Raw genomic sequence first — 24,983 nt, 5'->3', positions numbered from 1 at the left:
AACGGATTATACTTGCCTATCGTTCTATATTGTTTTAAAATAATGATACTACATATTATCATATTTTTTTATCTTAACAATCATTTTGTATCATGTGCTACATGTATGATATTTAGGTTTGATGTAACATAATTTTAATTATTACCTATAGATTAAATATAGATTGGGATATAACCTATGTTAAAAAAATAGTAGTGCATTTTACTGCTAATTTTAGAATATTATCTATTATTCTAAATTTAATCTTTTGTTATAAAAATATTGCATAATTTTCATAAATAAATAAATTATACTTTTAAAAATATAAGTATACACAAAATAAATAAATTACAATATTACGCACGTAGGTACACATTATCATAATTTATAACATAATAATTAAAATAAATTGAAATGTTTATTATATTTTCCCGATAAATTAAATCATTAAATGTAAATATAATAATTAATAACACTATACAAACTGTATGAATAATAATTACTATAAAATAAAAGCTATCGTCTGAGTGACTGACACAAAAATATGCATTAGGTATTACCAAAACAGCGCAGCTTTCATACATGAATACTATAAAATCCGAATTGTAGAAGCGGACTGTTGTGTAGCTAGTCTCAACTCAAATGATTGCTATACCATCTTTTTTTTATTTATTTAAACTTTCTAAATACAATTAGTTCAAAGTTTAAACTGTACCATCTTATAAGTTGTAAACAGCCCTATTGAGTCCCTAAGTAGCGAATCTTACAAGCTGTTTTATTTGATTCATTTACCTATATTACTTATTGGTATAGACTACGCACTTCTTGATAATTATTATACTCCTAGTGCAGCATTGCCCCATGACCCACTACGTAAGACTTAAAATTATAGATATGCTATATTATATAGAATACTAAAAGAAGAACTAAAACAACAAAACAAAAAATGACATAAAATGCTTTCAAGATAATTAAAAATGTATTAATTATTATTATATAATAATTTTAATATTAATCTTATTAATATAATAATAGTTAAAAATCTAAAATTTAAATGCTTATAGCTAATTTACTACTCGTTCAAAATCGTTTTTATACATCGGACCACGTTGTAAATATATTTCCTATAGAAAAATGAATAATTTCATTAAAATAAAAAATTAAAATTAAAATTTTAAAATAATACTAATAAAAATATTATGTTATTTTTTAATAATTTAAAACTAGGAAAAACAATTTTAAAATTGTTTATATTTTTTTAAAACAATGATAGTGCCTTACTAGTAAAAATAATCTATATTTTGTATTTAAATTGGTGCCTATTATAAATGTTTATAGAGTTTTCTATGTCTAAAATGGGTATTGCGTATCGTTTAGGTATATAAACTTATTATTCAAGGATAAAACTTGGCATTATTTTTGATTTAGCTTTTCTAGAATTTCGCCGGTCAAAATATAATCGAATCACAAAAAAATATAATATTTCAAAAAAACTGATTATGCTGCAACCAAGGAATAATCCAAACAAACCACCTATATTACCTAAAAAAAAAAAAATTATTTAAAAATAATTAAATTAATAGAACATTTAAAATTAATGTACCCAATAATTCGTTGAAAGGCATCAACGGAGTTTTTTGTATATCAATAACATATTTCCTTTTAAAGTAAATCATTACTAAAGCTGATTCTTCAGTGAGAACTCTATGTCAAAACCGAACATCATCAATAAAACAATTAGTTTTTTTTTAATTAAGTTTCAGTGATAATTCATTTATTTCTTACAGTTTTGGTTTTGTAGAATTTGTTGTCCAGTTTCTGAAAAATTCTACAGTTTCATACTCGTACAGAACATTTGTACACGATGGCAAACAATTACAACTTTTAATGTTAATTGACATGTTAAGCCTTGTCTTAAAAATCGAATAACCTGTAATTCACGTATTAAAATATAGATAACTAAAATAGAATATTATAATTTATAGTAGGATATAATAAAATGGAATTTAAAATTCACCGATAGTTGAGGATTCTCTGATACATTCTAAATTGTCAGTACCACAAACCGGAACTCCTGGATCTCCTGTAAAACAACATTTTTATATTATATCGCACAAGTATTACAATATATAAAACAAGCATTTTATAATTTTAAAATGATATCGATTTATTTATATATTATTTATAATGAAAAGTTAATTTTAATTACTTCTTTTTATAATATATATATATAGGTATATGTGTGTATGTGATGTGTGTTCTTAAAAATTGGATAATAGATAATTTATCATATTATTAATCTAGTTTAAAAGCTATAATATAGGATATTAGGTATATACTTACTTGGCTGAAAATAAGCATTGCATCCGCATATTTTAAGCGTGTTATTGGCTCTACACTCGACTTCACAATTGTGAAGTGTGTAGATTTTAAAAAACTTCAAATTTCTTTCATGTTGATAATAACAATTTCGAATATCTGGCTCCCATGTTTTGATTTTATGTGAGGTATGTAAAGTATTCAGTGATAATGCGACAGACAACATACTACTACCGGTAACGTAAGCTGTAGGTTGGATTCCGACTGGAACATCCGTTGGGCTATGAACAATCAACTGCAATTCATTTTAATTATTATTGGATTTCGTTTTTATAGGTACTCCTTAAGAGAATAGTAACGACAACGGATAAAGGCAAATACATCACTAGATTTGTAACAGTGGTAGATACACCGTATTATGATATTACTTCATTATTTTTTTATTTCACATTTTTCATCTACTCTTATTTTTTCCAATACCTCTTTAATATTTTAATCTCTTGAAAACAATTTTAGTTTTTATTATAATATATATTATATAAATTATATAAATATTTAATAATAAATTATAACATATTATATATAACATGTGTATATATATATATATGTATACATATATATATGTATATATGCATATATATATAATATATATTATAATAAAAACTAAAATTGTTTTCAAGAGATTAAAATATTAAAGAGGTATTGGAAAAAATAAGAGTAGATGAAAAATGTGAAATAAAAAAATAATGAACGATTGTAATTATCCCTTTTAACAATATTTAAAAAAAAAAACAAAAAACAAAAAACCCATAATTTACACTTGTATGATATTCTCGCCAACAATCAGCACCGACATGTTCGCCGGAATAAAAAGACGGCAAATCGAGCTGACGTACCTAATGTGGAAATTTTATTATTGAATTTAGATCTATAGAAAGATTTATTTACACATGTATGGAACCGATCGGGATTCATACTCAAAACAACAGAAGACCCCAGACCCATAGGTTACCAAAGAATATGTTACTAAATTACTAAACAAGTCATTTTAAAAGAAAAAGGAAAATTTTATTTGAAAGAAAAAACAAGCAAAAAAAAAAATTTTTTTTTCTCTGGTTTCACTCCTCTTCCTCTTCCGCCTCCAGGGCAGCCACGACCACGTGCTACGGCGGTGGCTCAACACCGATCGGCCAATCTATGGTAATCCTTATAGGAATAAGGCCAGCTAATAAAATATACAGAATAAAAAAAAAAAAGAAAAAAAAAGAAGAAAAACAATAAAATACAACATACCAAACAACACATAATCAATGCTTGTTGTATTTTCTTCGATTGCTGGCATGGTGCGGGAGGTAGATTCGATGGAAACAATGGGGATCGGAGACACACTATGACGGTGTTGTGGAGTGACTTGAAATAAGTCAAAACAGCTACTAAACCATCAAAAACACATCAGCAAACACAAAAAACAATAAACGAAGAACAAGCATTTTCTACGTCAACATATTTCAGACAACACAACTACATAATTCCATAGTCAGTAGTCAGTAGTCATCAATAACTAAACAGCGTGACCAACAGACATAAATGCGGCTATTCAATTTAAACTTTTCCATATACGGGGCACAGGTGTAAAATATGAGGTCATATTTTTTGTAATTTCGGGGACTGTTGTATTATATGTATGAATATTTTATAAGAGATGTTAGTGCGTAAGAAATAAGTTAAGAAAAACTATAGATAATAAGTAAAACAGTAAAATTCAATAAGTTAAGCAATACTTAATTATTCACACAAATAGGTTAAAATAACAATTGTGCAATTCAGTATCCGTAAACTTTATATTACAGTTAGCATAGTAAGCAAGATATAATAATAAGAAATGTAAATAAATTTGTTTAATAATTTACTAATCGGGTTAAAATAACAATTACATAATAATCATAGTGTCATAGTGTCTATAAACTGTAAATTTAACGTAGTAATAGAAAAATGTAGAACAATCGATAGTAATTCGATTGTAAGTGTAATATATAAGTGAGATGGCTAAGACAGCAAAGGGAGTCAGTGGTGGTGATCGTGTGACTCGATCACCACCGGACGTCGTGTTCAAACTTCAAATAAAGTACTTTGCGTTATTTTGTGTTTAACTTTATTTTGGTATACGTCCGAGTAATCGGCGTATACGACAGTACCTATAAAATGGTTTTTACGAAAACAGTACATATTAGAAAATATTTACAAATCTACGATTTATCTATCGAAGTATTGCATCTACGCGGTAAGCAAAAATATATGCCTTTAAATATTCCTTTAAGAGAAAAGAACATGATGTATACAGATTAATGATTATTTTTTAAAACATTTAAAAAAAATTTTAATAACTCCTCTCAGTGCGATGAAACTTGTTTCGAGCCACTTCATTCAACCACTGAATTAGAGGTAAGTATATATTATTTAAGCTATCGTAAGGTAGTCATAAATGTATGCGAATATATGTATAGCGAATGAGTTAAGACTCATTTGATTTGAGTTTATTTTGGATTTATTGGGTTGGTGAATATTTATTTGAAAATTTAAGTACATGGTATGAATAATTTAAAATAAAAATATGAATGTTTAACATTGTTGAAATTAAAAATAATAAAATATTTTATCAATGCAATAAGTCTAAGGTAAGTCTATTGCAGGTTATATACGGAAGCACGTATCCTTACGGGTTCGACGTACACATAACATAGATTATAGACATAACACCGTGTACTTACATTAGATGCATATAATACATTTATATAACATGTTAACGATGTTAATTAATCAATTAACATTTTATATTATTCAATATTAATTAATATTAATACTAATATTTATACTCTATCTTATACAGACACTCGAATTATACGTATACGACTTTACATCATGTTTATCTTGCCCGCCTTTTGGTATAGTCTTACCTCTATGCCATATTGAAGCAGTTAAGTTGAAAAATATAATTAATAAGATAAACACTAAATCAAACAAAATATACAATAATCATCGGTATACCGTTAGTCCGGAATCTCTTTTAGGACAATGGTCTCCTAAATTCTTGTTCGTTAAATCAAAAATCAATCGAACAGCATTGTCAACGGTATCGCCCGTTACTCTCCATGGCACATCAAACGGAGTTATGTTCTGGCTGTAACCGGTTTCTGGGGTCCAGGTGGTTTCGTTTTTTTTTGCTATGATATCGGCTTGTGTCAAGTTCAAAAAAGACGTTCTGTTCCGGACATGCAATTTATTGTTAGTATTTGATTTATTCAATATTGGAATGAAATTGTGTGAATTGATTTAGTGTATATGATATTATATTCATATACACTTATTAGTGCTGAATCCAAGGTTTGGAAAATCGGTGTGCAATTACTAATATTTAAGGCCTCTTAAAAAGTTGCTATTTATAATTAATAATTTGAAACATTAATTTTTTTTTTAGTATTTCATAACAAAGTAGATGGATTAAAAAAAAAAAAATTTTACTATATAGGTACTAACTACTAGGTACCTCAAGGCTCATGTGTTTCCTTAAATCAAATTACAAGTAGAAATAAAACCTGCACCCAAAATCAAGTAAAAAAACTTAATCTTGAGTCTACATGACAAAACAGGTACTAAATACATAATTTTAATACTTACGATAGTAAGTAATTATTGTGCATCAACTGATGATGAGGAATCATATTTATTGTATAACAGAGGCCGTGTGTTGTTATTACTGGTTGGATATAATCACAAGGCGAATAGATTTCGTCTTGAATCCAAAATAACATCGGAATTAAATTTTTACAGCGAGTCTTGTGGTTCTTAAAGTTAAAATAAAACGCTTAAGTATTATCCTGTAACTCATCTTAGTTAAAAATAGTAGGTATTATATTGTATTGAATAGCAATAATTAGGGATAAGGGTATTAATTAATACTTTAAAAACCCCCCCCCTTGGCCGTTACAACTGCAGAGATATAGAAGCTCAATAAAAATGTGATTATTATTTATAAAGGTATAATTGTATGTTTTAAAAATTTTATTACGAATATTTGATAGTAATTCATTAATTTATTTATGTAATTGTTTATAATTTAGTTAATAACTAACAACACGCATTGATTAAAAATACAATAAATTTTATATTTTCATAGGAAACTTAGCAAATAATAAAAATTTAATAAATTGAGTCTAAAATTTTTCTAACCTTAATAACGTGTTCCCAATTGTTTGAGTTAATAATTTTCAAAGTAACGTTTTTATAAAGTTCAAATTTATTACACAATAAATTTATTACATCTTCGGTTTCCCTAAAATCAAAAATGATACACTTACAATATTAAAGATAATTATTATCATTATTACTTATTAAACGTATCGTTTCCAAGTGTCCTATTGTCGATATGTTGAAGCTGAATATCACTACAGAATGTAATTGCCGGAAACGGCAAGTCCCATATGCCATACTTATTATTATCCAACGTCAATATCGTTCTACTACTCAGCCAATTGCTGTATAATTGATAAATTTGCAAGCCACATAGGGACATCACCAAAGACATAACACCAACCCAAAAAACCCTAGAACATTGATGACATTTAAAAATATATATATAGGTACTTCTTATATAATATAATACAATAATAAAAATGCCTATACTAAAAAGATTATAAATTAAAACTACAATTATATAAGACTTTTTTTGACTGAATTTCACTGTTTGTTAATAAAATCAATTTTTTCAGAGTTCATACAGGCAGATAACTCAATTTATTTTAATGTTTAAAGAGCATTGTTTATTTTTTACCAGAACTTGATTTGTTGTATTTAAAAAATATATACATTTATCACAACATGTTTTTATATATTTTAATAAAAACAATTCTCATTATTTTCTTGGTTTAGACGTGGTTTTGACTTATTGATGCAACTTGACTTATAAGGTTAGCTCATAAAATACATAATATAATAAAAAATAAATATAGAACATTATTATCCCGAGTTAAAATACACTTTTAAAAAAAGTGATAAGAAAATAATTATTGCAAATCACATGATTGCATTTAAATATATTATACATACAAATATAAAGGTAGATAAACAAATAATAAGCGTATAGACCAGGGGTCGGCAAGTAATTTCTATTGGAATCCGGATGATCAAAATATTAAATAAATGAGGCCCAGACAACAAACATTTTTTTTTAAATCTTTATAATAAATTAACTATACAATTTAATTGAAATATTTTGATGGTTCAGATTTCGTGGTCCGCATTAATTGGACCAAGATCCGACAGTTGGTAACCGTTACTATAGACTAATAAAATGATATAAGTTATTCAATATTATACTGCCATGTTACGACTCACGATGATATTAATTATTTTAATTCAAAATAGTTGGGGATAAGAAGTATTATCAATAAAATCAATCTTTAAAAGTTTTGACTTTAATATACATTTATTTTTTACTCATATTTTCATATTTTTTTTTTTTATAAAAATAAATTATACAATTAAGTATAAACTTAAAGCGTGATTATGATTCATGACGTTAAAATAGTTTTTATTAAATTGTCCACTGCTGCCAGTTTTCACTTTCAAAGGACAGCGTGATTTAAGTGAATTAACATCAAGAATTCTCATCATATACGTGTAAAGAAATTTCAAAATTTTAATTTACTTCAACCCGACACCCTAAATAATGGCTATTTATATTTAAACTATTCTTAATCGGTTTAAATGATGGATAATTATTTTGTTAGCTTAAAATTCTTTAAAATAATTATGCGCGAATTTAGTTACAAATTTCATAATTTACTGTACCTAGCATATTTTATTTTATTTCATTAAATTTTATAAATATATTAGGAGTTCTAATATTGTTACCTAACAAAGTATATGAACAATAATAAAAAAAATTGATTTTAAATATTGACCTTTTGTATAGTAATACTAATGGAAACTATTACTAGATATATACAGTATACTGCACATTACAATTACAGACTGATATAGTAAGCACATATTTTATGTAATATATAAATATATTACACAATGGGTATAGGTGAAAATGACTGGTGTGTTTTAATCATTTCTCGGTTCACCTTAATTTTTCGACATAGCAGCCACCATTTTTATTTATTTTTTTTTTTGATTAGGTATTGGTTATTTTTACTCACCTTTCCAATAGAGGTCTTTTGGGTTCGCCCAAATACATTATGCCGTGTAAGCTTGTGATGGATGAAAATTCCCGTAAGTAATTGTTATTAGGTAGTAATAAAGATTTAATTTTCGAACTTTTTGTCTTAGACTTACGACGATGCCTTTGAATCACAATTTCTCTACGAGCGTTAAACATTTGTTTTTTTTTTTCAACACTGTTACAACTTTAAGACTGTTTTGTAACTACTGAACTTTTCAGCATTGAACATATTATTTGGTGCTTAATGTGACAAATCATTATAATCAATTTATTTATGTAGAATCAAATGCCACAAAAATAATTCGTTTAACAACATTACTGAAAAATAAATCGTTAGTGAACTACAAGTGTTAATATTTCTTTACATTTGTATGCATGAATATATTTTATTATTATTATTATTATAGTTATTTAAATAGTCAGAAAAGTCATAACGCGTGTTTCATTTATAGAGTGTTTCTAAATAATATCGAGTGGCTTTTATTGAAGTATTCAAATCTCGAGTAGGTAAGTACTTGAGTCTTAAAAACATTCTATGTTTATGTTTTTATATTGAAGTATCAGCAGGTAGCAGCTTTTTACACACCACAATTATTAAATATAATATATAGTGCTGTGTTATTGTTGTGTATTTGTGTATAGTAGATATACCTATATATATATAGGCTTTAAAGCTATATTGAGCTTTATAGCAGACAGTAGTATAGCGTAAAATATAGTCTTCAACTATACTCATTGACGTGGTTATTCGAAGTGGAGAGTGGTTAGGCGGAAGTAAATGCACTTGATTGCAGTTGAACATTTTTACATCGTATTTTTATTTAAATTTATTCATTAGCGTAAAAACAATTTAAAACAATTTATTTATTTTATTTTATTAATAATTAATATCAAGCGGAAATTTTAGGGAATATATATGTATCAGATATTATAATAAATAACTGCTTATACCTACTAAATCGTTTTATTTTAATAAATAGTTTTGGATTCACTGTATAAAAAGATCAATCCTATGTAATGAACTTTTAAAGAATACACAAACATAAAAATGTAAATCAATGTTGAATGTATATAATAGGTATATGCTGTCATCCTGATCAATATTTTTTATTATATAGAAAGACTAAAGAAACATATTTTTTCACATTAAATTAATTTTTATGGATAAATATGATTATTATTAAAATCGTATGATGATTCAACATATTAACATAAATGTCACTAGAGTCAAAATTCTGGGATAAAATATACAGTTATAATTTTGATTTATCTCGAATAGGCTATAAAATAATCAACTAATTATTTCGAGATTGTGTTTATTATTACCAACATATTATTATACAGATATTATGGTCTTTAATGAATGCGTAATCTAACGCAACGGTTTTTATTAATTAAATACTTGATCGTCTGAGATAAAAAAAATATATCATCCGATTTTACGGGAGTAGGTATACTTTCATTCTACACACATGATTTATTACTATTATTATATACATAATAATATTATACATAGTACAATGTTTCGAGTACCCATACCTACATACACGTATAAAATATAATCATTTTTAGATAAACGGACTAGGAACATGGTGAGTGCAGTGGTTATATAGACGCGACTAAAACGGTTTTACAATCATTTAATAATTTTACCGAGTACGACTGTGTTGTATAAGTTGTAATAAGCTATCCTTAAAAATGATTGCTAGTACTACATTTTCCATCATATTTTTATTAGTAATAGTTACTAAAACTAGTTCGATGGATTTAGCTGCCGCTAAAAAGGTGTTGATAAAACCTTTGTACGATGTGCCTCACGTTGAAAATCAAAATTCCGCGCCCGTGAGTGAAACAATACCAAATCCAATGCTATAATTGTTGGTTTTGAAATACTAAAATAAATACTAATATTTACACCGATTTTTTTTTTTTTCAGAAAATAACTGTGTCAATATACTACGGTAGTTTGTGCTCGGATTCCGTAGATTTATTTAAATATCAAATAGGACCGAGTTTAGCGAAATTTCATAAATACGTCAACTTTGATTTCGTGCCTTTTGGAAATGCCGACGTAAGTATACTTAATAATTATTGCATATTATATTTAAATAATTACAAATTATTTATCCAATTCTTTGTCAAAATTATTATGTGATGAAAATGATGTATGTGTTGTTTTAATTTTAGAAAACTAAATAACATGTATTCAAATTTTAACTTAAATATATATATATATAAATGTATATTATTCTAAATGTTACAGAAAAAAATATTTGAAGGAAAATGGTTTTTTAAATGTCCAAAAGGATTGACCGAATGTATGAAAAATAAATGGCAAGCGTGTAGTATTCATGTATTACCATCCAAACAGCAAGTTTTGGCTAATTATTTGGTTTGTTACATGAGTTCTACGAGTGAAGTGCATTCGGGATATCAAGTGAGAATTACTTTCATAATTTTATAATTTAATAGGTACTCAAATAACTTCTTACTAAAACAGTAATTAATTTTGTTTGGTTCATGAAGTTTTCGTAAATTGTATATATTTATATGAAATCACATAATATATCATTTACATACTACATAATATAGTTATAACTTCATCTTGTGATGTTGATGATAGATAAACCACTTATGATCTTAAATTAGCAGTAAAACGATTTTCGTATTAAAATTTTTATTTTTCACATTTTTAGCCAAAATTTTCCCAAGTATTATAATCTATAATTAAATAACATAAGAATTGGAGATTGAATTAAGAGTTGAATAGCACTATATTATTTATAATATAAAATAAATACAAATTTGAATTTCCAAAATTATAGAATCTACTGGTTTTTATATCATTTTTGTTTAAAACAAGATTAAAATTACACATAAAGAGTGTAAAAAACCATAGTTTTTTCATCTTATACATTATTACTCAATACTTATAGTGATATATATGATGTTATATTATATTTTGGCATTTTATTCGAAATAAATGTAAAGAATATAATATTTGACTTACAATTCAAATTAAACTTATTACCTTAATTAAATTATTTTTCAACAATGTTACCTATATATTGTTACCTATCCCTGAACTTGAAAAATGAGAATTTCAGATTCCGTGAAAACTGTGCTTGTTGTAACTTATAATTTTTTGAAGGATAACAATTATTATAATTGTTTGTGCTTAACAATACCAACGAGTTAATCCAAAAATGTATATTTTCAATAAATAAATCGCTGCTTGAAAATTAAACATCATTACATTATAAAATAATCACATTTCTCGATTAACATAAAAGCTAAAAATCTTATTCACAATATAAGTCTTTTGCTGTTTTCCTCTAAATATGTGGCATACTTAACTTAAGTAACTTAGGTGTTATATGATAAAATTATTCAAACATACCTTAAAATCGACTTATAATAATTGTGTTAAAAGTATTATTGTTTTGTTATCATATTCTGTAATTTGTCAAGATTAACTGGAAAATTAATAGATCATAATATAAGTATTTCATGTAATTGAAATTATTTTGTTTAAGTTTAAATTATTAAATTTGATGAGAATTTAGTGATAGATACGTAACCTGCATTGTTATTTTTATAATAATATGATGAAATAAAAAGGATTGTTGGTTTTGTAGAACATGTATTTTAGTTTTAATTGTCTAAATAACATTAGGTATAAAACTAATAATAATTATTTGAAAATGTAAATTTTTATTTAAATGTCGTATTAATTTTAGTGTACAAGAAATATGGCTTTGTACGATGAATATTACGGCAAAATAAAGAAATGTTATATGAACAGAGAATTAAGCGATTCGTTAATGATTCAGTATAGCAATCGGACACGTAGCGTTTTACCAAAATCAGCTCAAATTCCTTCCATTGTTATTAATGGGGTAAGTTTATAAGCTTATAACACCTACTTAAAATGTTGACTGCATGATAATCGCATATAGTCGCGGTTAATTTATTAATCTAAATCATCCGTATCTTTAAATTATAAACTATTTACATTTCAGGTCTACAACGAATTTGAACAAGACGAAGCAAAAAATGATTTAGAAAATGTTATTTGTAAATATTTACATCCTAGGCCCGCTGGAATATGCTGACTGGTTTAAGAAAAACAACTTTAAACTAAGTAATATCCGTCCAGTATAAAAAAAAGTAATAATATAATGCTATAATTGTTATTATTAACTATATTTTTTTTAACTCATAGTTTATGGTTAAAATAACGACTTACATTGTACTACTACTTTGTGAAATGTATATTATAATTTGGTGTATCATCATTTCAAACTAAGTTTTTTGTTATAATTATTTTATATTTAGTATTTACAATAAATGATTATACTTGTAACTATAAAGCATGTATTTTTTTTCAATAATGACCTTGTGCTTATCTTGAAAATACAATTCCGTAACTTTTTATATTATTATACCGATAAGTTCAATCAGCGATATAATTCTTTGCGATAGCAATTATTTACTTACATATTGTTTAATTATAAATATTTATACTGAAATCTATTTACTTTTTTAATTAATAAATAGTGAAATAATCATAATATGATATATTATATAAAAAAGTTTTTTTTTTTATATATAATTTCCCAAATAAATATATATTTTTAAATCTTAACATAACAAATATTATACTTTGCAACTGTATTATACCATTATGTACAGCTGATTTAGGTAAAAACTTAAGATTTATAAATAACTTAAGTAATAAATTATTATTATATTATTAAAAAAAATTGCTACTTTATTAGTTTTTCAACCGAAAAACTCAAATACAGTCTTCAGATAATTTTCCTGTTCAATAATATTGTAAATTTTATTATTATATGACTGAATTCGCAACTAACGCTGCAGCTCCGTAATATATCTGAATGTTTCATTACTTAAGTAAAATAACATGTACTACACTACTACCTGCAAATAGGATTTATACTTTACGACAAGATCGACACCAGAAATAAGTTTTGATTGTTATTTGTTTTGAATCAATTATACTTGAAAGTTGAAAGTTGCAATTAAAGACAAAACTACAAAAATTTATAATATAATATACTACCATCTCCACTTAATATATGTATTTATTGTTTAATAATAAGCAATAAAACAAAGAAACAATTTTTCAGAAAACTTGACCACTCTGGTTATTTTAAAATGAAAATGAAAAAAAAGGATAGTAGTTGGACACTTTGTCTACTGTATAATATGTACATATTGAGTGTAGCTTGCCATTGAGTAAGTCACTGTAATTTATGTGTTAAATATGAATTCAATGATAAATTATTACATACATCTTATCTTTATTACTAAATATATTTCATATTGCTATTGAAGTAATTTATTTCATAGCGGTAAGTTGATTTAATTTCATGTACATTGCATTTAATATTATTAATATTTAATTTTTTAATAGTATTAGCATAAAAGTATAATAATATACATATACATAATATAATATCATATGTGGAATGGCATGAATAGGTTTGTGATATAAATAAGTATTAGTGTAAATACTGTAAATTAATCTAAACGTTATGAAAATGTATTTGTGTACTTATAATTGAATGATGTAAATATGATAAAGTTTCAAATCCTACCGAATAGTTTTTTGGAATTACTACAAAATAATCAAAGTAATAAATAAATAATAATTAATTCTTCTTTTAAGTATCTAATTTGGTCAAAATTTAAACTTAAAATATCTATAAAAAATATTGTGCTTGAATATTTTTTAGATTGTTTGATTACAAAATAAAATACTTATCAGTAACCTTGTATTCAATTTTTAATTCTAGCTATATTATTTGAATATTTTATTAATTTTTAACTTAAAAACAACTTTTTGAGTTTTACGAATTTTGTTTAAATTTGAACTTCAAATGCTTATAAAAGAAAACCTTTTTGACTGTAAATTATTTGATGGGTAATTTTTTCAAAAATATTGATATACTTAACTAATTCAAAATTGAATAGAATAATTTTTCAATTATTAAAATGTTTTACTTTAACTATAAGGTGATTTATTTTTAAAAAAAAGTAGGTATTAACGTTTACAATTATTGTGCATTTCAAATTCTACAAAAAACAGAAGTGAATTAGAGTAATTTTTTTTATCCACACGATGATGAAAAAAATTAATTTGTAAGTTTTAAACAAAATGCGTAAATGATAATATTAAACCGTGTATCTTATGTCGTTCTATGTGGGGTTTTTAATGATTGTGGATCGATAAAATGGAATTAAAAAAGAAAAGAAAAAATATGCGTTTCCTTATTTTAAACGGCGAATTTTTTTATAACAATTTTTAAATTTTTAAGCAAGCAATTGTACCAACATCATAATCAACTTTTTTTTTCAAATGGTAACAACTATATTTTTTAATGGATTCTTATAAAGCTTTTAAAAAATAAAAATTTAATGTTAAAATCATACATTTTGGTTCACCAGTTTATTTACTACAACGACCCTAAACTTCTATGTACTTTTATGTATTCTAATTTATTTTACTTGACATTTTATTTTGTTTTACCTATTTATATTTAATTTATATTTTGTTTTCAGTTTATTTTAGCTAGTATAATCGGTATTTGTTATTTTACTCGGTTAAGTATTTTAGTTAAGTTATGTATGCTTTCACCAAAAGCGACGCCATATGAAAAAAAACCCTAAACTTAAATAAATTGATTTAAATGAACTGTATTTTTAGAGCTAAATAAATTTTTTTTAACTATCTTTTAATGGAATTAACATCTTTACGCGCCACCCCCCTCCCCACTCCCTCAAAAAAAAAAAGAATGTGTATAAAAAATGGGTCTAGAGTGAATTGGTATATAAATTCGATGTCACGAAAAATTGTAACAGAAGTTTATAATGGTTGCCATGGTTGCCATGGTTACCCATTTATACGTGCCACCCGAAATTTAACAGAAAAATTGTGTTAGAGTAAGTCTGTGAAAACTGAATGTCACGAAAAAGTGTAGCGATAAAAAATGGCTAAAACTAGCTTAGAAAGGGTAGAAAGGCATATCGGGAGTGTCAACGCACAAAAAAAAGAAGATAAGCCCTAAAAAAAAAAAATCTCCAGAGAGTGCTATACAGCGGCAAAGAAAACAGCGAGCCCATATTATTAGATGTTAACACATATCAATATTGAGCGTCAGATACAATCTCTGACACGCACATTTTTTTAAATTGTTCATTATCGGTGAATCACACAATATGCTTCATTCTAATGATATTATAGATACCACATACATTTATGCTTATGAATTTACAACTTATACCTATGTTTTACAGGTATACAGGAAATACATTTTATCTAATATGACTGTACAATTAATACAAACTCAACACTACATCAAATAATACAGATAATAGTAATATACTCTCGTATTTTGGCTCATAATTACCATAGGTCACAATTGTTTAACACTATAATTTTGACCTACAGTCTGCTGCAGTGATCAGTTGGTCTCGTAATTATTATACGAAAATCTAACTGTCTATTAATTATTACAATATATTAATGGTACGATGGACCGCTGCAGAGATAACAAATAATCAACATGAGACGAACTATATAATGTATTAATGTGGGCAATTAGGCAACTGTACATAGAATAATATGGAAAGTTTTGTTAATTTATTTTAAAATATTAACAAATATTACATTTATCTTTAGCTTGATAGCGAGAACAGAAAATTATGAAATTATTCAGTGAAAACCGAAATACCAAATGGTTTGTACCTATAAAACATTATTATAACCTTTGTTATAAAATATTTGACGTAAGTCTTTATTAGCCCTGTATTTAAATTGGGCGTTGAACTGTTTTTATTTTATTTTTTTTTTATACATCATTTAATTTATCAGTAAACCACAAATTAACAACTAATACATCTATTTTTTTATCACATATAGACAACTTCATATCTATTATAAAGTATAAACAATATAAGTAACAGCAATATATTATACATTTGTACTATACCTACTGCAGATAGGAATAATGAATACTATAATTAAATTTGTAAAAAATGATTATTACTTTTGATCACGTGAAATTATGTTGTTATTTTCTGGGTGAGTCTTTAAATTTACAATGAAATTTATGATTGAAACTCGTTAATTATAACTTTTAAAGAGAGCTCGTTTCTTGGCGTGATATGCACTGCACACGTGTTTCAACTGAAAAATGTTTAACTCAACAATTGTATAATACTATATCAATAATGTAAAATAGCTATTAAATAAAACTAGAATTCCTAATATCATAATATCTGTGTTTTGTGTAGTTATAGGTAATAATTTGCTTATGCAAGCATCAAACTATTTTATTAAACTATAAATTATTTAGTATTTTATACTCTAAGTGTAAAATAGCCAATAAATATTCGCAGTGTTTTCAGTATTTCCGAGAAAATATTTTTATTTTTTTTGATTATTAGTATTATTATTTATTTATTTGTAATCTTTGATACTATAAGACGTTTAATTATGAGAATAATAGATATTTTAAGCTGCTACAAACTATAGTCTATAAGTTTTATGTATTAAGTATAAATTATTATTATTTATTACCTATACTTGGATGGGAAGATATTAGCTTTTTACCTATATAATATTTTATACAACTAATTGACTTTACTTTTTTAAAACTTGAGTAATTGTTAGAATGAATTCTTAATTGAAGCAATAATGTCAACATTAATTTTTATTCGCTGAACTTCTGAAGTGAAATTATATGCAACGAACTCTATTTGTTATAATAAAATAATCAATAATAACTATAAGATGTCCTGTAATATGTATTCACATATAAGTAAAGTACCTATAGATAATACAATATACACGTGTAAAACGTGATATAATATATGTATCTATATTAACTATTTTGTAACTTTATACAGGACGGTTCTTTAAGCGTTGGTTTAAGTATATTCATTATTTATTATAATATGTTTGTCGAGAAACCAACTATACGTCATTTTTGTAACAAAATGGTAACTGGTAACATATATTTTTTTTTATTTCAGTTGATTGTTTTCAATTGGGTAATAAACTAATTTTAAATTGATACTAAGAGAAGCACTTCAAATATTAAAGTGGAAATGAGGAAAAATTCATTGAAATTTATATTTTGCCAATCGCTCATTATATTTAAATTTTACACGGTTGTGGGGAATGAACATTTAATTTGATATTCGATATACGACTGAAACAATTTTTTGAAAACAGTTTTTTGTTCAGATCATGTATTAGTGTTCATTTTTTAGTGGTTTCTGCACCAAACGATTAGCGACAGCGTGCGCGTCCGGGTGAAGAAAACGACGACGCAACACTTATTCGGGTATACGAGAAGTGCCTAAAACGCTTTACATTTTCCAAATAAATTTGGAAATTCTGAGACATATAGAGCCGTAGTCAAAAGAAACGCGCTGTATATAATATCTACCATGTATAAATGTATATTTACAGCACACCACCGCAGACCATCAGCTCATAGCTCGGTGTACACACATATAATATATATATATAATTATATTGTAGCAGCAGAGTTCAGTGACAGCAGTATAATACACGTAAAATATGTATAACATATATACATCGTCGTACATAACCGGAAATAAATTTAACTCGAAACGATAAACCACTACACGGAGCCAATAATGTGTTATAATATTATTATGTTGTTAAATTGAGATAAAAACAAAATCACATCACACTCTCTGCTACAGACGATTATATTGTAAATATATATTATATATATATACATATATATTTTATAATATCGAATATTCATACCATATAAAATGTACCGCGATCACCGGGTGGGCGTGCGTGCATGTGCGTTACAATAGTACGGGGACGATAATTTTTGGATGCATCTCGTCGTCTATTTCCAGTTTGTGCACATGTGTTCAACATTTGTCCGACGTATACACGAGTCGACCGTTTACACCAACTGATCGCGAGTCTTTTATATTAAGTTTAAGCCGCCGCCGCCGCCGCCGTCGTCGTCGTCACCCGGAATTCGAGGAGAGCCTCCTCAGACGCGAAACCTCCTCGAGGATATAGTTTAATAGCGGACGACCATGGACTACGCTACGCCGATGATCCTGCCACTGTTGCTGATCACTACGAGTAAGTAATGCACATAATATCGATATATACACAAACGCATCATGCACACAGTGCGTATAAATTGCAGGTAACATATAGGTATATAGGTGCGACTAGACGGGACATGATGGGGTGGTCAAGTCCCCCCAAATATGTTAATAGTTTACCATCAAATATAATTGGACAATAATAAATCACGAAAATATTCATTTACTTTAATCAAGTGGGTAATTGGTTGAGAACGAGTTTAACTGTTTCCTAAATAATTTGGATATATGATCTTTAATATCGGACGAAATACTGGAAATACGAATGAAATTTGTTGACTAAATTAAAAAATATTAATGTATATATTTTATATTTATTTTAAGTCGCTTAAAAATACATACGAGCTAAGTAGAGAAGTGTAAGGAAAATGTTCACTCAGATTAATAAAGAAAAATACGAGTTACGGACCTAAAATAATAATAATAATAAATTCGTATAATATAATATACAGCCGTTAGGTAATATAATAGTAGAGCTTGGAAATTTTAGCAGTTAAATATTTTTCTATATGCTCTCAATTTATATAAAATATCTCCATTTTAATGCAATGGCGAGTTTAAAAACGGAAATTTAAAATGCATACTTTTGCGATTTGGTAAAACTTAATCAGTTTTAAAAGTTAAATAAATAGAAAAATAGTTTTAATCTATTTTTTTTTTTAATTAGTACGTGGATCACACAAAGAATATTATATACCTCTATCAATAAAACATATATACGAGTATAATATGATTTTATCAAGAAACCAAACAGAAATTATAGTATTAACTACATATTACTAAAATTATAATTTGGTTATTCTAATTAAATATTGTATACAGTATAATTAAAACCAAGTTAAAAACAAATATACTTTATTAGCTTAATTCAAACTTTTTGACTTCCTAGTTCATACCTCTGCCAATATATCTTGTATTGAATACATCATATTATGATTGTTTTGTTTACTTCTGTAGATTCGGCTAGTTGGTATTATACGATTAATGGTTATTATAATGCTTTAATTACAGGTAAAGTTAGGATGGTGATAAATATAATATAAACTTTTACATAAGTGCAGGTTTCTTAACACCAATCAGCATCAAACTAATTAAGACTTAATTATATTTTTATTTTCTAGAACAATTCGTGTGATTAATATTGTTATAATTTATAAAAGTCTAGTCTAAATTTATAAATTATTATAAATTTTAACTATAAAATATAATCTTAACTATTAATTGTTACTTACTGTGTAGTATTATTAGATTTTCACCGCAGTTCACTTTTTAAGGAACGTAAGTAATTTTAATTTTCGATTTTTCTAAATTATTTAAATATAATTGACAAATTATTCTCCAAATGTTGTTTAAATAATCGCCTCGTTTGTGTTTGTAACTAGAAAGTTGAAAGAATACCCTATTGACTATTATTACTCATTACAATATTACTTGTTATTTAATATATCAATTAATAAAATAATGATTTTGAAATAATTCGTACCTTTATTAGTATATTATTATAATCTATATTTACCATAATGCTATATATTATTTAACCTGGGCATTATACTATGTTATGACGTGTTTACACACAAATACGCACATAAATAATATCCAAATAGTGTCTATTTGGTATAACTTTTACATTTTATTGACACGGGGGTACAATAGTATAAATATTAAAAAGAACAATTATTTTCGTAATCTGTATGCAATTACGCGTATACACATCTTAATTAATAATATTAGTTTGTTGATAGGTATAGGTATATACTATGAAGAAAAAACAATTATTTATTATTGCTTTGAGTTTGATAAGATAGCTAGCTGATAGATAAGTACCTATTTATTATTATAATTTATATGATGTTATAAGTTATGGTACTAACGTATTATAATGTAATTCTATTATTTTTGTTAAATGTTAAAATATACTTCACGCCGTTATGTCGTGCACTGTAATTTAATAAACAAACGTCATTGTTGTTATATAGTAGGTAGGTAGTAAAATTTTATTGGTTTGACTTGAAAGAAATCGGTCGGGCAAAAAGAAAAATATTACGTTTAATTGAATAACATCATAGAATATTATGAAATTGTTAAAGCGTCAAAAACACGCTGCGCGCGGTTTTTAAAGTTCTAAAAAAAAAAAAACTGCGCATATAAATTCGAAGTTAAATTAAGCATATATGCGTACTGACTTTCATACAGCTACACATACACACGCGCAATTAATACATTGGTTAATCTCACCATCTGTGGAAATAACAAACGAACGAACATTGTTGGTACCTATCCACTTGTTTCGTTTTTTTATTCGCCCGTTTATTCGATTCATCGTTGTCGTATGATTTATTGCATTAAAACGTTTCGATTCCTATGAACGCCGCTCAATCGCGATCATTCCAATCATTGTTGTTAATGTTGTTTTCTCTTACGGTTTCATCTCTCCCCATGTCTATAATGTATAATATACACAGTATTACATCTCATACTCGGCTCGGTGCCAGCGAACTTGTAAGACTGCTGTTTACGCCGTACTTGAAATCGTAGTCGTTCGTTATTATTGCGGTCAGACTGAACTGTCTGTGCCCTGTGAACTATAATACCTACCTATATATAGTGATGCGAATTTTTCGAATTATAAGACGTAGTTACGGGCCATAAATCATAATCTGCTTTTGATTTACGGGGGCTGTAGCTGTGTACGCTTCTACACAGTCGTGTACCTACAAATAATAACGCGTAATACCCAAGAGATCGTTTTTCGGACGCCAAATGTTTACTGCACACCCTTAAAACGCAACACGTGCAAGTCTCACGGCGTGAGCATTATTGCCCTCGAAGTATCCCAAACCTCGGAAGATTTAGATCTGACATTGTCGTACAATAATGGTTTTTTAAAAAAAAAAAAAAAAATGCTGTGTTAATTAACGGCACTAGGTATTCATGTAGTTTGGAATTCGCAAACAGTCTGGAACGTCACGCATCGTGCGTCACAGTCGTTGATCCGATTTACCCCACTATACCGTGGCGATGAAAATTTCGGAAAATTAAATCCTCCAAAACAGCTGCAGAATAAAGCATATATTGCGTATATGACACGTGTAAAATCTCAACTATTCACTAGGTATTCACAGTATGGTTTACAGAGAAACATGGGACATCTACATCTGTTATTTATTTGTCCCGTCTAGCGTGGGGTTGACGTTATATACCTACCCTCTTATTCTTGATACTTCCACATTATTGTATATTATTATACATTTATACTTGTCGACGATCGAATTTTGAAATTTTCAACTCCATTATGTGTAATATATTGTATTTATGTATACAATTTATACATAAATATCATATACCTCACCCACCCAAAGCACTGTAGAATATTTAATTAAGTACATAATTTGTTCTATAATATTATTAAGTACCTACTTATAATTTTGAAATATCTCATTGAAATTTTTTGATTTTCTGATGTTTTTGTTTCTATTATTGACTTATTTACAGGAAAAATTATAAACATCATAATTATCAATATCGCTACAGTAATCCTCCTATATAACAATATAGGTAATCAATAGCTATATAAAATATAATTTATATGTCATCGCATACACTGTACCTATATATGAACCTATACTACTGTGTTGTGCTGTAATTGTATAGAACAATAGAAGAATAAATAAGATACATTGGTACATGATATTATGAAAAATAGTAAATAATAATATGTACCTATGAATTATTATAAATATTGTAAGACATAAACGATTGTTTTTTTTTTTATCTCAAATATACCTACATTATAATATCACCATATACCATATACGAGGTTACTAAATGGTGCTAGTAACGCCATTGAGTTAAATAAATATTAAATATTATATATAATTATAATTTATCTAAGATATTTTTGATTTCAGTTATACCCGTATTCGAAGGCTGTGACCAAAGTAGACAAGGTTGTCGAATACAAGAAGGCCAATGTCTCTGCGGCAAGGGTTGCTATTCGGAATACAGATACAGCAATTACGACGAATGCTACAAAGCACTTAAAGGTTGTATAATTTTTGTAATACATGAACATTGAACATTAAGACATTATTATGATATAATTATTATACCAGGTGATCCATTTAAAGTAAGACACTCATTGTTTTAAAAAATATTTTGTTTACATAATTTTAGCCCTTAAAAACAATGAAAATAGCATTTTTTAAACAATTATGTTTTTAATTTTTTTACAACAAAATGCACTTTATACATAAATATATTGTGCAATTTATACACATTTAAAGTTTAGATACCTAGCAAAATGCTGGTCCACTACCTACCTACTCTATTCATTTAAACTTAAACTATTTTATATAGGTATTTAATATTAATAAACTGCTTGAAAATTAATTTTTATGGATAAAAATAATTCAAACAATATTTTCTTTCAAAGTATGAAATTAATGTTGTTATTTTCTCAGCTGTAGGTAAGATTATATTGGATCATAGATAGGTTTTTAAAATTATATGATTAAAAAAATGTATGGATTGATTGATTTTTTATTTATAAAATCCAAATTGAATTAATATGTCCGTCTCATTATGATATTAACTCATATTTATACAGGTCGTCGATTCGATTTCTGTGCACAAGGCCCATGTAATCATAACGGAGTGTGCGTTCAAACTTCGCAGGAACCGGGATATAAGTGTAGATGTGCGGGAACTGGATATTACGGATCTAGATGCGAAACAAGTAATAAATTACGCTATGAAATTGATATTTAATAATTATTGTACATTTGTATTACTATTACATACATATAATGTCGTGTATTATACATATTACATATTATGTAATATATACCAATTATTACCTATTGTTATTAAAATACCCATTATGATGGCATATGCATCAAAAGTCTTCATCATAAAATTATTAAAATTTATAAAATAATATGTCCTATTACATGGAATTTTTACCTGGGGTACTCTAGTCTAGAAAAATCATACTCCTAGAGTTATAATACCCGTTGGCGTGATTTTTCTGTTATATATTTGTCAAAAACAAATTTTTAATTATCACAAAATGAGGACACGAACTTATACTCCCGCGCCCATTTTGACGCCTCTGCAACATCCATATGCACTTATAAAACGATAAATATATAATATGTATATATTTCAGTACCTATTTGTGATTTGTCTGTTATTCTTGACTATGTTTAAACAGTAATTATATGTTATATCATAAACGTGCACATTATTATTATTATTTCAGAATGTTACGGCCAGAATACAACTACGAAGCAGGAAGTACCGTTTGAATGTATCGTTATCTAACTGCAGCAAGATTTATTTTTATTTTTACATTTTATAAACAATTTTATAATATCACATCATTTACGTTTTTATGTTTTTAACCAAACATTTTTCTATATGAAACACAATTATTTACCTACTTATACCTATTAATCCATTAAATATATCCTATCCATGCTCGTGTATTCTCTGATTCAAATAATGATAGAACATTAATACTTATTATACATGTAGATAAATAGTAAATTTATGTTCAAGTATAGCCGTGTACGTAAGATACTTACCTACTCATTATATTATCGCAATAGTTACCTAATTTATAGGTACATTATATAGATAGGTACTTGATTCATAAAATTTCACTACCTAATTGAATACTAAATAATTCATAATTATTTAAAAAAATTGTTTTAAAAATCTAATAATTTTAATTAATTAAATTAAATATAAGTAGGTACAGCATAATCAGTAATAAATAGTAAACAGTAATAAACAGTATATCATACTTATATTATATATGTGATAGCCGATAGGAAACACTCGATAGGCACATAGATTAAAATAGTATCATCGTATAACCGATTTTGTTTTATGTTGCCAACAAAATGTGTTGTGTTCGCAAAATGCGATATTCTACAATAGTCAGTAAGTAGGAGGTACCTACCCATTTGGATATTTGGTAATAACACTGCAAACCTATGTCGTCACTCGTTGTTGGCAGGCACCGTAAATTCCTGGTGTTCTGGCATACCTATTGCTAACGCCAATCACTGTTAACCTGAACAACTGGACAAATAGTAAACATAAATTGGGTAGTAGAGCAAAAAGTAAAGTATAATAAAGTATCATGCCCATTATTATCGGCCCTCTATATTAAAACTATTTAACTTTTTAAAAACTTAATGTGCTGTTAATACACACATAATTCATAGCAAAATACGTTTTTACATATCATCCTACA

General features: G+C 26.5%; 3 protein-coding genes across 4 annotated transcripts; 2 read left to right on the top strand and 1 right to left on the bottom strand.

Moving 5' to 3' along the window:
• Nucleotides 1-393: 393 nt before the first annotated feature.
• On the bottom strand, nucleotides 394-18,494 carry LOC114119355 (pickpocket protein 28-like). 2 transcript variants are annotated; one of them, XM_050202483.1, is made up of 10 exons: nucleotides 18,357-18,494; nucleotides 6,684-6,899; nucleotides 6,526-6,628; nucleotides 5,974-6,140; nucleotides 5,344-5,557; nucleotides 2,323-2,593; nucleotides 1,997-2,062; nucleotides 1,765-1,909; nucleotides 1,583-1,683; nucleotides 394-1,521 (listed from the first exon to the last, which is right to left on the bottom strand). In XM_050202483.1, exons 2-10 carry the CDS (start codon nucleotides 6,878-6,880, stop codon nucleotides 1,370-1,372), a joined length of 1,416 nt encoding a protein of 471 aa, XP_050058440.1. In that variant the 5' UTR covers nucleotides 6,881-6,899; nucleotides 18,357-18,494; the 3' UTR covers nucleotides 394-1,369. The 2 variants fall into 2 exon arrangements, with proteins under 2 accessions (XP_050058440.1, XP_050058439.1); XM_050202482.1 differs by lacking the exon at nucleotides 18,357-18,494 and adding an exon at nucleotides 8,502-9,430.
• LOC114119356 (gamma-interferon-inducible lysosomal thiol reductase-like) lies at nucleotides 10,110-12,897 on the top strand. The gene is made up of 5 exons (XM_027980878.2): nucleotides 10,110-10,366; nucleotides 10,461-10,595; nucleotides 10,788-10,961; nucleotides 12,265-12,423; nucleotides 12,547-12,897. Exons 1-5 carry the CDS (start codon nucleotides 10,223-10,225, stop codon nucleotides 12,637-12,639), a joined length of 705 nt encoding a protein of 234 aa, XP_027836679.1. The 5' UTR covers nucleotides 10,110-10,222; the 3' UTR covers nucleotides 12,640-12,897.
• Nucleotides 18,389-24,102, top strand: LOC114119357 (protein crumbs-like). Its single transcript, XM_027980879.2, has 4 exons — nucleotides 18,389-18,695; nucleotides 22,630-22,764; nucleotides 23,328-23,456; nucleotides 23,982-24,102. The coding sequence occupies exons 1-4, from the start codon at nucleotides 18,647-18,649 to the stop codon at nucleotides 24,041-24,043; spliced, it is 375 nt and encodes a 124-aa protein (XP_027836680.1). The 5' UTR covers nucleotides 18,389-18,646; the 3' UTR covers nucleotides 24,044-24,102.
• The last annotated feature ends 881 nt before the right edge of the window (nucleotides 24,103-24,983 follow it).

Source organism: Aphis gossypii, chromosome 3 (genome assembly GCF_020184175.1).
Source record: "Aphis gossypii isolate Hap1 chromosome 3, ASM2018417v2, whole genome shotgun sequence".
NCBI lineage: Eukaryota > Metazoa > Arthropoda > Insecta > Hemiptera > Aphididae > Aphis > Aphis gossypii.
Note: the sequence above shows the minus strand (reverse complement) of the source record. Positions and strands in the feature narration are given on the sequence as shown.

Bases quoted from the DNA above. Each gene is read 5' to 3' on its own strand.
- LOC114119355 (XM_050202482.1), bottom strand. From the start codon at position 8,680: ATGTTTAACGCTCGTAGAGAAATTGTGATTCAAAGGCATCGTCGTAAG. The intron at 6,900-8,501 runs GTGAGTAAAAAT...TCAATGTTCTAG, and splicing joins AAAAGACCTCTATTGGAAAG to GGTTTTTTGGGTTGGTGTTA. The intron at 1,522-1,582 runs GTACATTAATTT...TTTTTTTTTTAG, and splicing joins GCCTTTCAACGAATTATTGG to GTAATATAGGTGGTTTGTTT.
- LOC114119356 (XM_027980878.2), top strand. From the start codon at position 10,223: ATGATTGCTAGTACTACATTTTCCATCATATTTTTATTAGTAATAGTT. The intron at 10,596-10,787 runs GTAAGTATACTT...TAAATGTTACAG, and splicing joins TGCCTTTTGGAAATGCCGAC to AAAAAAATATTTGAAGGAAA. The intron at 12,424-12,546 runs GTAAGTTTATAA...TTTACATTTCAG, and splicing joins CTTCCATTGTTATTAATGGG to GTCTACAACGAATTTGAACA.
- LOC114119357 (XM_027980879.2), top strand. From the start codon at position 18,647: ATGGACTACGCTACGCCGATGATCCTGCCACTGTTGCTGATCACTACG. The intron at 22,765-23,327 runs GTTGTATAATTT...ATATTTATACAG, and splicing joins ATGCTACAAAGCACTTAAAG to GTCGTCGATTCGATTTCTGT. The intron at 23,457-23,981 runs GTAATAAATTAC...TTATTATTTCAG, and splicing joins CGGATCTAGATGCGAAACAA to AATGTTACGGCCAGAATACA.